We start from the raw sequence: 12520 nt of genomic DNA on the forward strand, positions 1-12520 counted from the left end.
GAGAAACTGTGTGTGTGTGTGTGTGTGTGCGTATGTGTGTGTGTGTGTGTGTGTGCGTGTGTGTGTGAGCGAGAGAGAGAGAGCGAGAGAACGGCTGAGGTCACACCTGCAGCACCTACAATGCAGAGCTGAGGTCTTCGCTGTACAGACAACATCACATGTGAGTACTCTAAGATTCTACAGATGTAATCTGTAGTTTTCTGCCTCTTCAACTCTGATTTAGGCAACGATCCGCAGAACAAACGCGTGTATTTGTGGGGACGCAAAGTGTTTCGGACGGCGAATCGACCGAGGCCATATACTCAAAATGGTGCCACACGATTGGGGTTTTAAACCAAAGTTAGCGGGTTGTTACAGCGACCGTGGCTCACGACCGCCTGGCAACGGTCGACGCCGTCTCACATCAGAAACGGCTAAAATAGCGACGTCTTTCCTCTCATCTGCTCACTTATGCAACAGAAATGTCATTCAGTTGACGAGATGCTTGACAGAAATAGCATAAACCATCGATCAAAGTATTAACGCTGACGTTCTGGGGGGGTTCTGTGCCCAATGGTCCTCTCTGAACACAGTTTGGAGCCTTTTTCACGTATCTGTCGTCGGTTATCGGAGTTTAAACTGAAGACAAGGACTGAGGCAAAGTCCCAGGAACGACGACCTCTGTGACCCTGAAACCTTCAGGAGAAACACATCACATGGCGATTGTGGATTCATCCGGCCTCTGGACGACAACCGCGAGGACAAACGCTTCACGCCGACTCTTGGGGAAAACGCCGCGTTCTCTCCAACGAAGCGGATGAATCAAAATCAACGCGACAAGTTGGCAGCCGTCTGCTGCTCGACCCCAAAGACGTTTTTCAACCCTAAATTCAAAAAATACGTTGGAATTAAATTATAAGCGAGCGCGATGCAACAGTCGTGGTCATGCGCGACATGAATCTGGACGTACGTGCGTGTGTGTGTTAAATATACGTCGTGTAGAGAAAAACGTCTGTCTGATGGATTCCGAAGGGTGTGTGTTTTACACCGGCTTCAGATTCAAAGCCCCTTTTGGTCCAATCTTAAATTGAAGGCGTCAAACCTCAACCTTTCTGTTATTTTACCTGCAGGGTCAGCGCCCCCCCGCTGCCCCGCGATCGCTGACGCCATGGGCGATGTTTGCAATGGCGCTCTCGCCGCGTCGGGCCTGTTTCTCGCACATTTTCTGGCACCGTTGAATTGTTCAGGTGTTTCTCGTGCTCGTTCAAGAGAAGAGAAGACACCGTTATGGTCACGTCACCCACCAGCCCATCCAGAGCTGCTTGTGGGGACCATAACCCCCCCCCCACGCTGCTTGGGGTCCTCAGCACTGGCCCCTGAAGACCGTTGTCTTCCTCTATTGTCCAGGATCACGAAGAGCTCTGGAAGAGTGTGAAATGACGTCAGGTGTGTCCAGCTTGGTGTGTGTGAAGCGATGACCCTTCCCCCGTCCTCGTCCCCTTCCCCTGTCCCCTTCCCCCGTCCCCTGTCCCCTTCCCCCGTCCCTCGTCCCCTTCCCCTGTCCCCTTCCCCTGTCCCCTTCCCCCGTCCCCTTCCCCCGTCCCTGTCCCCCTTCCCCTTCCCCTGTCCCCTGTCCCTCCCCGTCCCTGTCCCCTTCCCCTGTCCCCTGTCCCCTGTCCCCTTCCCCCGTCCCTGTCCCCTGTTCCCTGTCCCCTTCCCCTGTCCCCTTCCCCGTCCTCGTCCCCTTCCCCTGTCCCCTTCCCTTCCCCCGTCCTCGTCCCCTTCCCCTGTCCCCTTCCCCCGTCCCCTTCCCCCGTCCCTGTCCCCTTCCCCTGTCCCCTGTCCCCTTCCCCCGTCCCTGTCCCCTTCCCCTGTCCCCTGTCCCCTTCCCCCGTCCCCTGTTCCCTGTCCCCTTCCCCTGTCCCCTTCCCCCGTCCCTGTCCCCTGTCCCCTGTTCCCTGTCCCCTTCCCCCGTCCCTGTCCCCTTCCCCTGTCCCCTTCCCCTGTTCCCTGTCCCCGTCCCCTGTCCCCGTCCCCTGTTCCCTGTCCCCGTCCCCTGTCCCCTTCCCCTGTCCCCTTCCCCTGCCCTCGGTGTGAAAACACAACCTTTTGGCTCTGGGACGCTCATGCGAGACACCAGGATTCCCTTTTCATGGCTGTTACTCAGTTGTGTTTCATTACCCATCTGACACACAAACACCCCGGATCATTCAAAGTGAAACCGAAAGGTGTCCGTCCCTCGTCTCCTGTGTTTCCACCTGCTTCAGACGTCAGGAGGCCCCAAAACGTATCGAAGGGCGACTCATTTTAGAGCGAGATGCTAAAGTGAGGTTTCCCACAGCGTTGTTAGCGGCTAAAGCTTCAGTTTGTTGGGTCAAAGTCACCACTGGAGGCAGCTAATGGAGCTGATCTGAGGTCCAGCTGGAACCGTTCAGGTGGTCCTGACGGTCCGCGAAATCCCCCCTGTCGACGGTGCATCGGCGCCGGATTCCAGACGTTATGGCATTAAACAAGCGGTTGATTGGGAATGATCGCTGATAAACTAGTCGATCGTGTTGGTAATCCAGATACTATTAAAGTACTTCAGTTACTTTAGTTTTATTTCTTTTTCTGAAGCAAATGTCCTGTAACGCACAGGCGGCGCCGACCGCTGTCTGAAGCTCTTCACCCACATGTAGGAATCAAACTTTGATTATTCACACGACGGTTTTAACATTAAGTTGTGCGACGGCAGAACATTTTAATCATTTTAATCCGAAGGACTCGTGAAGCTCAGTGAGGTCAGGAACGACGACGGTCGGCGAGTTAGCATCGCTGCTCACTCTCACGTTTGGGACGGTGATCAATGGCGATTCTCCGTCGTGCACGAGCCCCGATCCCGCTCCAGCATCGCCATGGCGACGTGGAGCTTCGGCCTTTTTAACGATCGGAAAGATTTGCTGACTTGTAAATATTCTCTGACAGGCAGGAAGTTCAACAGGATGTTTAACAAAATGAGTTTATTGGAGTCTTTAAGGTAAAATTATTTCTGTGCACGATTCCGATCCTCCTGGGGGGCTCGTCGCCCTGGGAGACGGTCACACAGGTATTTAGCGTGTTATAACACGAGTGTGTTATAACACAAATGTTTCACACTCTGGGTTGTTACACACAAGCGAGCTGTAGTTTAGAAGAACATACAGCCGCTCAGGGAGTGTGTGAGTACGCCGCTCTGAGTATTTGGGGTTTGCTGCCTTGCTCAAGGGAACTCTGCAGTGCTGGAAATGTTGTCACTTCTCCTGAAATGGCCCATTTTCCCCTTTTTTTTTGGTCTACACCCGGACCTTAAACTGGAAAACCCTCCGACTCCACGCGAGATCGGCTCCACCGATGCTGAAACGAGGCTGAAGCTGCTTGTGGGGCTGAGCTCTTTTCCCTTGAGTGAACCCCAACAGTCCTGATTCAAGAGTGTTGAATGTCGTAACCAAGCGGGAATCTGGTGTGATTCCTGTTCGGACCCTCTGGTGGTCCTCCATGCTCAGGTTTCCTCCAAAAACCTCAAAATGTCGATTCTAAATTGCTCCTCGGAGGGAGTGGCGGCCGGTCCGGCCCAGTGGGAATATGTGGCCTTAAACAGGAAATTGATGAACTTTACAAACCGTTTTTCCCAGTGCTTGCAGATTTTATATGGATCTTTTCTATTTGTCGTCGTTTTACGTTTTTGATCGTGCGACTTTTAGACATTTTGCACATTGAACGTCTCAAAGGTGAAGAGAGGTCGAACACCGCGTGACCCCGGCAGGTTCTAAATGCTGCACGTTTTACTCCTGTTAGCAAACGTTGGGTCTCGGTTGCACGTTTATCCGTGTGAAGGTCGTGATTGCAAACACATCGATTTCGCAAGTGTCTCTGCTGTCTTGTTTTCTTTCTCATTTTGTGTCACGATGAAGATGTTTCCACGGCAGGACGAGCGTCACGGCGTAATTCGGTTGAACAGCAACACATCTGCGATGCTGTTCATCAGAACTAATACGGCCCGGCGGCGTCTCCAATCATGACGCCGTCTTTCCGCCTCACATGTTGTTTCGTTCGGTCTCTAAGGAGCAACGCAGAAAACCTGCGTTCCAGCTCGCTGGAGCCAAACAGAAAACAACAAAGAGATTCCATTTTTCCATTCTGATGAAATTGCAACGCAGCTACTGACAAACAAAACAGTAACGCGCAAAAATAACCCGATGTGCAGAGATAATGGAGGCGAAGGTGAGTGGGAGGGACTCTTGGTGGCCTGTTTCAGGTTGCTTCGAGAGGTTTCAGAGAAGTTTGAATCAAGTTCCCCCTTCGCTCCAAACTGTTTTCAGGCCTGAATGTCACAATGTGTGTTTCCACTGACATTCACAGACGCTAGCAGGTCTCTACAAACGCACGTGTTCGGCTGTTTCTGTTGAACTTAAAATGGTTGAAGGTCAGAAGAGGGAGATAACAGGGTGAGGGAACCCCTCAGTGGGAGAGGATGATGAGGAGAAATGAAGTAATGTGAAAAGTGAGTCATTCTTCAGCTTTGAGACCCACTCTTTTTTTTTGGTCTTTTTCTCTTTCGGTAATGATACGAAGCGGAACAGCTCGCCCTCGATGGCTGTGTGACTAACCAGGGAGTCCTCTCTTTCAGGTGTCTTCCATCAGAATCAGAATCACCGCGCCACATGCACGCTCGCATCCACGGAGGAGACCGTGTGAGCGCGTGAAATCCAGCCAGCGTTGGTGCACGCCGCCAGGCCGGGAGGAAGAAGGCTGCGTGCGGTAGCCGCACGTTACAGGAGCTGAGACGCCAAGCCTCAGAGGGAACAGAAGCAGGTGTGAACTCCTCATGAAGGCAGAACAGAGGCTCACAGAGGCACATGAGACGTGTGCAAGATGTTTGTTTTGTCCTTGTTGTGGTTCACGTCTCTAAACCGCCCCGGCGCTGCTTCTGCAGCACTTAACTGATCCCATCTGCTGTAATTAGTTGACTTGGGACAAAGCTGACGAAAAACAACCCAGAAATCCCATCGTTGGATGACAAAGGACTTGTTTTGTTGTGAAATTTCCACAAAGTAATCACAAGAAAATAATCTTATAACGAACATTAAAGCGGCGCGGCTTCATTTGCTAACAAACTTTTATTTGAGAACGCGTTCTTTGTGTCACGAGAGATGGATAAAGAACGCGTTCTCAAACAAATGTGCACATTTGGTTGCGATGATGCAGCTAGATGATACTGAAGCTGAAATCGCACAAGCAAGAAAGAGAACAGAGGGTTTTTATCATAATATCAGCGGCGTTTTTAGAGGTTTTACGAGTGGAGATACACAGATGTTTGTCTCCACCACATGTTCCCTAACAACTGCCAACGATGAATCAATGGGAATACAACAAATTCCTGTTATTAATAAGATCCAGCTGTGGCTGAGTTTGTTCGGTTTATTCGGCTTATTCGATTTATTCGATTTCTCTGTGACACAGACGTCGTGATGAGTAACCAGCACAGAGGTCCGTCACATACCAGATCTACGATTCAACCAAATATTTGGGAGCAAATATTTAGATTCAGCGCACGAGGTCAAATTTGGATTCGAAGGTCTTGCGAAAGCAAAAAGAACGTTGATTTTGTTTATTCGGCTCCATGATGTTGCGAGAAAGTTCACCGTTTTTAGCGTGATTCGTTCTCGTGCCCGTCGTGCTGCTGGAGCTCTTAAGTGTTGTAGAGGTGCCGTGTTGCTATAATTACTATTTTAACAGACTTTTTCTATTTGTTTTTGCCGAACTTTCCTGAATCTCTGGCCGAGGCCGTTCTGTAATTCTCAGAAAACTCCTCATTGTTGCCGCCATTGTTGCATCTCTTATTCACGCTTTTGTTTGACATTCATGTCTCTACAAATGTTACAATTATAACTCACATTCAACAAACCCTTGTGAAGTTTGTTCCAGCGGCTGATGGATTCATTTCTGAAACGCTGATTGTGTGCTTTAAACGGGACAATTTAACAGCCGGGGGAAATAAACCGAGCGATTACAATAAATTAAGCTTTAGAAAAATAAGCACATACGACTCGTGTTCCAGCGAGAACTTAGTAAATTTGAGTACTTTTGTTATCGGGCGGCTGCGTTGGTGTAACATCATTTTGCCCAATTAGGAAGATTCACATTTATCTAAGTGATAAATGCAAATGGAGCTTTTTAATATATGTGATGTCAAACCCACACAAACGGTTTTGGGGATTATGTTAAAAAAAAAAAAAGGTCCAGAGGGCCGAGATTCTGCCCTCATCTCCCAGAACAACCAATCAAAGGTCATGAAGATGATTCGGTGTTCGTGTGCTTCGTTTCCAGGCCAACCGCCAGAGAGGGAGGCGCTTTAAAGGCGAGGCTGCGATAAATACGCCACCTTTCATCCTGGCCCCAGAACCGGGCCCCGGCGCACACGTATGACCTTCGTCAGCAGACGTGAGTACGAATAAAATTGTTTTGAGGATTCAAACGGTAATTATGGATGTGTGGAGCTTCAGCGATGGGATGGAGCCGCGACAGCGAGCATAGTCGCATCAAATCCTCCACGTTTCTCCCTGTTTACTTCACGTCTTTGGTCACAACCCAATTAGCTGATATAATACATAAAGATGAAGTTATTACTAAAGTCGCCACCGTTGGTTTCAGTTCTAATTGTTTTTGTTTTAATTGCAGTTTTACAGGCTGTTAATTTCAGCCGGCGGTAAAAAATGAAATCGGTCTGTAATTTTCTCACTAACTAATAAATCACAATCAACCACAATCAACCCCCCTCAAAAAAAGTATCTGCCGTATTCGAGCACGTTTGTCTGATTTACGCCTCGTCACCGTTTAGAAAACATAAACCTTCGATTTCCCAGCTTCAACGGTCGAAAGCCGTGAAGGGTGCACTTAAAGTCTGGCGGAGCTTCAACAGACGGCCCTCAAAGGTCGACGCCGAAACAGAAATGGAGGCTTCAGATCAGGCAGCAGAGCTGAAGGAAGAAGAAGAAGAAGAGGAGGAGGGCGGAAACGAGAGAACAAACAAGGCTGAGGAAGAACGTGGCCAGTTTGGGCCCCTCACATCCTGAAACACCTGCAAAATACCCAAAACTAATAACGACTCAGGCTCGTTGGAGGTGACGGAGACTCGTCTCTCATCAGCGTCTCCTGGCAGCTGATTAGTGGCTGAAAGCTCGAGTTTTCAACGGCTGCGCGCTGAAATCCAATCAATGAGGAACAGAAGCGGAGATGAAAGACCTTCAAAGGTTTTCTGCTCAGCGATTATTCTCACATGATGCCGTAGAGAAACGAGTGAAGAGGGAAGAGACGAGCGAGAGCAGATCGCGTAGCTTCAACCACAGTCGACGCGAGCTGCCGCTGCTGTGGTCACGGCTTCTTCTTGTTGTCACTGTGGAGAGATCCGTCTTTCGTGGAACGGGGGAGGAAGAGGGGGATGTAAGCGTCAGTGGGGGAGGATCGGGATAAGAATCTGCACCTTAACTAAATCAAGGCCCACCACAAGCAGCCTACTGTCGGCAGCATCGGCCTCTTCCGTCTCCTCCAGAACGCACCGCACGCCGCCTACGCTCAGCGTTCTCTCTTTCATCCCTGAAATCTCTTCAAAGCCGAGACCACCACACGCCCCTCGTAGCTTCCTGCTGAATTACGTCTCCCTGCAGGGAGCAGAGATTTCACTCTTACGGGGGATTTTGAAGTCCGTTGAGGAAGCCGGTCCAACAGGAGGATGTTCGGTTAATGGTGCCGCCGTGAGAGGCGCCGAAATAAAGAGCAGAACATGCTGGTTTTTTTAAAAATCGAGATGAATGAGCAGCAGTCGGACCTGTTGTGATAAAAGCTACGATTGTTGTGGGAGTGGTTGTCATTTATTAACGAGCTATTCTGATGAGGCAGACGACAACAGCTTTGTATGACTGGATTTTCTCGTGATCTCAACGGCTGGATGGAAATCTCGTCTTCCTCCGCTTGTTTTTGCTGATAATCGGTTAGTTGGTCAACACCGAATATGACAAGGTTAAAAAAGATCAAAGTCGCGGAGACACAACTCAAGAGAAAGTTAATAGGTTAGGACACAGATGAGGACAGAAAGTCAGATTTGGTGGAAAAATCATTGTCGTCACACTTGTTTTGGTTTTTCAGACATTCCGGACATGGAACCGCTTCCCTCTGGCCTCCTGCTGCTCACTGCGCTCCTGTCAGCATCACGTAAGACCCGAGGAGCTCGTTCGCTTTGACCAACTCCAAAGACAGTTTGGGGATCGTCTGCGTGCACTGACAAGTGACCCCTCTCACCCCCTCTCACCCCCCCCCCCCCCCACCCCCCCCCCCACCCCTCTCACCCCACTCCAGGAGCCGAAGAGCTCATATATGCCCAGGTGGGACAGACGGTCACTCTGAAACCTCCAGAAAATTATAAGACACCGACCTACTACTTGTCCTGGCATTTCGGAGAACTTGAGCTGGCCTGGACTAATCACATGAGTGGAAACAAAGTCATAAAACGTGAGTTTCATCTTTGAAAATTGAAGCGCAGATAAAGGAAATAGTGGGAGGGAGCGTAACAGCCGCTTGTCTTTGCAGATGAAAACTGGGACACGGCGTTGTCGGACAACTCTCTGGTTGTGAAAGAAATCCGTCAAAATCAATTTGGGATTTACAAATGTAATGTGAATGAGAAGATATGGACCTACAAAGTTCTCCGTCTCAAGGGTGAGAACTTTCAGCTGTTCAACGTTCGCTTGAAAACCTGAACAGAAGTAAAGAGACAGAAAAGCAGCCTGGTCTTCATCCCTTCGTTTCGCCTCCTCTAGTGTCGGCAGAGCCGCCGTCTCTGGTGCTTTCTGGACGAACCGTGACTCTGGTCTGCGATGCAGAACCTCCCAACAGTCTGCAGAAGCCGGGGATACACTGGCTGAACCCGCAGGGAGAGAAAATTACACAGGCGACTCACAGCGTGCAAGTCAGCAGCCGCCACAGCGGTCGGTGGACCTGCGTCGTCACCCTGGATAGAAAAGAAGCCACGGCCCAGATCTCCGTCACGGTGGTCGGTGAGTGACATGTTGGCCTGGGCGTTCCAGCGGCTCCTTACAGAGGTCAGCTAACAGTCGTTCCTCTCCGCTCTTCTTTCAGACCTCTACTCGCCCCCCATGGCGTATACATCCACATCCTCCCCCCTGGCCGTCCCCTGCTCCGTCCCCAAAGTTTCCTGGGAGCAAATCAAATCCCTGGGCCTCCGAGAGGGACACTGGCAGTTCTTCCCCAGATCGAAGTCAAACCTGGTTTCTGCTGACGCGCAGAGGCTCTTCACCCTCTCCCTGGAGGAGCCGGTCTCCTGGAAGGCCAACCAAACCAGAGGCCTGACCCCGGTTTCAGATTTCAAAACCCCTAATCTCTCCTTGGGCAGAACGCTGGGGAGAGCCGACGACCGCGGCGACTACGTGTGCACCCTGAAGTTTGAAAGCGGCCCACCGCTCAGCACGACCGTTCGGGTGAACGTGTTGGAAAGTAAGTCGGTGCAAACGGTTCTTTCTGCTCCTTTGAACAGACTGAAAAGAAGACTTCTTGATAGAGGAGGCAGGTGGTGGTACGAGGCCTCCGAAGATGGGCGGCGCAGAATGGACTGATGCTCCTGGGTCGTCCTTTCGCCCAGTTTGAGTCCAGTTAAATTGGCATTTAGTCTGTATTTAAAAAAAGAACCTTTCTCAAATGTGCTACAAAGCCAGAATTTTTACAAGCACGTGAAATACTGATACGGGAGCGTTTAGCTGAACATCTCCCAATATTCACCTCTGGACCGCCTGGTTTACGGCTCAGATTCAACAAATAATAGTTTGTGTCCTATAAAAGAATTTGGCAGCTTTTCTGTTTGGTAAAATAAGATTACAGAGGAGGTGTTGTTGGCCATGATGGGCGTCTGACCTTTGACCTTTCTTTCTGACTTTTATTTCCTCTCTCCCCAGTTGCCGCGTCGCCGGGAACAGTCTTGATTTCGGGCCAGCAGCTCAACCTGACCTGCGGCCTCGGCGTCCCCCTGACCTCTGACCTGCATCTGAAATGGATCTCACCCGAGAGGGCGACAATACGATCCGGCCAGCTCACCATCCCGGCGGTGGGGGCGGGGAATTCCGGGAAGTGGAGGTGTGAGCTGTGGCGGAACGATACCCGGCTGACGTCAGCCGTGATAACGCTGAAGATTGGTGAGTATGCAGGAAGTGTGTGTGTGTGTGCGTGTGTGTGTGTGTGTGTGTGTGTGTGTGTTTGGGGGGTCCGTAACCTTGCCATCACCACGTGTGTGTTTCTACCGCGGAGCAGAGCCCAAGCTGAGCGTGTGGATGCTGGTGATCATATGCAGCGTCGCAGTCATCGTCCTCCTCCTCCTCCTCCTCGGTTTCATCCTCTGCCGGCGCAGACGAGCACGGGTGAGGCCCCGGTCCCGTCTAAATCCCGATAAAGCTGAAAATGTGACGCCAGAGCCGACTCATCATGCTGGCTGTTGTTTGTTGTCTGACTTTTGCAGGTGAGACACGTCAGACATCAACTGTGCCAGTGCAAAAAGTACGTGACAGGCGTTTGATCGTGAAGATAAAAAGCAAATGGTGATTTCTTCCACACATTCAAACAGGAACTTTGTGTTTCAGCCCCAAACCTAAAGGCTTCTACAGGACGTGACGCCTCCCGCTGAGTCGACCCCACGAGCTTCAAACTCCTGCCGGCTGCACTGAGATGAGGCTGCGGGGAAAGTTTAGAGCGCAGAACAAAGTATATTAAACTTGTTTTATTCGTATCGACCACGTTCTTCCTGTTAGATGTGGACAGGAATAATCCCAATCTGCATCATGTACATTGTAAATATTGCGCAACATTGTTTATTATGTTCTTTAATTCACCGTCATATATGTGATGATGCTCTTGTATGTTATTGAACAAATGCTCACAGGCAAATGATAATGGGCATTTAACAACAGCTGATACATAGCATTAAAAATTAGCCCGACAAAATTAGACGTTTGTTTTTTAAATCAGAATAATTAGAATCAATCTCTCAAAAGAAAAACTAATTCTTCTGTCTGGTAAAGGGGGGGTTCTAAATAGTAACCAATTATTAGTTTCTAAAAACAAAGGTATGATGTGAAGATGATCATATTTATTTATTACCACCAGATGTCTGCTGTGCCGCTCCAGCAGTGTCAACACTGCTGTTTGTCCATTTATTATTTAATTCTTGGCATTTATTCCCCCAGCCATCGTCAGCAGCTCCACTTCCAGAGGCTGGGTTATTCTAACCGAGCTAATTAAACCAGAGGAGAGCAGGAGTGTCTGTTTATCTCTGCCTGTAGTTCCTGAGCTTCGATTTGTAGTTGTGATTGAAGTTAAATCTTGCTGGTTGGTCCTTCGGGCTTGTTTTTTAGGCTCTATTTTTTAACTTCAATTTTCCGGGGTGTCATGTTTATGTTTAACATGGTCCCACATCATCACAATTAGAAAAATAGCTCTTTCCTGAGACAGCATATAGGTTCTGTGACTAAATGGTGCTAAATGTTCTCCTTACAAACCATATAAAACGGTAATTAAATTGATTTATTAAAGGAAATGTGTCGTTCTCTTTGAGTTTGAGGTCCTTTTCTTTAAATATTAACTGTGTTTGACAAATGGCTGAAATAAAGCAAGCGATATTTTACTGGAAGCTGTAGTTGGAGGAGTGAAAATGTAGTTTAAATTGAAAAAGGCATTTTTGCATTTTAGACAGTTTATTTTAGATGATTAAAACAAGTCGTTACAGAAAGAAATGAGCGATTCATTTGCTGCTCGTGCCAGTGAGATGTGCTCTGTAGAACGTCTCATCTGAGCTCAAGTTGCTCTAAAAAGTGTCACAGTTAGTTATTGGTCACAAGATCACCGTGTTAAGACAACAGCAGCTGGATTTTGATCCACCGTGACCACAGAGCCTTTCACATCATCACAAACTGGGAGGCTTCCGTCCAAACACTCTAAGTACCGATTATCGTTTGCTTCTGATCACAGGAACAAAGGCAGAAACCTTCTGGGGGGATTCTGGGCTCAGAGGAAATATAAACTGAGTTGTTTGTCCATAGTAGACAGCAATTTAGTGTCCAGGGGAGAATCTGTGGCCTTTAACCCCTGAGGCCCCTCTGGTCGGGTCAATCATAATGATGGTAGTGTGTGTGTGTGTGTGTGTGTGTGTGTGTGTGTGTGCGTGTGTGTGTGTGTGTGTGTGTGAGAGAGAGCGAGAGTCTCAGCCTAAAACAGTTTCCTGCTCCACCAGAACGCAGATGCATCGTCTTCGGGGAGAAATAAATGCTTAAAAGCTCATTTCTGGTCCGATGGTTCAGCATCCACCTGCACTCTGCAGCACGTTAGAGAATTAGAGACGCTAGTCGCCATGACGGGGACTCTTTTATCTGCACCCGTAACACACTGACAGCCTCTCTCTCTCTCTCTGCAGGTGTGTGTGTGTGTGATCCTTCTCTTTACTTCAGCTCAGTGTGCTTTTGGACACCTA

At 49.2% G+C, this 12520-nt stretch overlaps 1 protein-coding gene across 3 annotated transcripts; it reads left to right on the forward strand.

The window, feature by feature from the left end:
- The first annotated feature begins 68 nt into the window (after positions 1-68).
- On the forward strand, positions 69-11601 carry cd4-1 (CD4-1 molecule). 3 transcript variants are annotated; one of them, NM_001078623.1, is given in 12 exon segments: positions 125-160; positions 4625-4809; positions 6325-6438; positions 8140-8205; positions 8350-8502; positions 8581-8709; positions 8811-9047; positions 9130-9504; positions 9960-10196; positions 10312-10418; positions 10517-10554; positions 10638-11598. In NM_001078623.1, coding segments are annotated over 10 exon segments (1392 nt in total). In that variant the 5' UTR covers positions 125-160; positions 4625-4809; positions 6325-6419; the 3' UTR covers positions 10669-11598.
- Positions 11602-12520: the final 919 nt, after the last annotated feature.

Source organism: Takifugu rubripes, chromosome 7, assembly GCF_901000725.2.
Source record: "Takifugu rubripes chromosome 7, fTakRub1.2, whole genome shotgun sequence".
Classification (NCBI taxonomy): Eukaryota; Metazoa; Chordata; class Actinopteri; order Tetraodontiformes; family Tetraodontidae; genus Takifugu; species Takifugu rubripes.

Bases quoted from the DNA above. Each gene is read 5' to 3' on its own strand.
- cd4-1 (XM_029838186.1), top strand. The intron at 8,503-8,580 runs GTGAGTTTCATC...TTGTCTTTGCAG, and splicing joins TGGAAACAAAGTCATAAAAC to ATGAAAACTGGGACACGGCG. The intron at 10,197-10,311 runs GTGAGTATGCAG...ACCGCGGAGCAG, and splicing joins CGTGATAACGCTGAAGATTG to AGCCCAAGCTGAGCGTGTGG.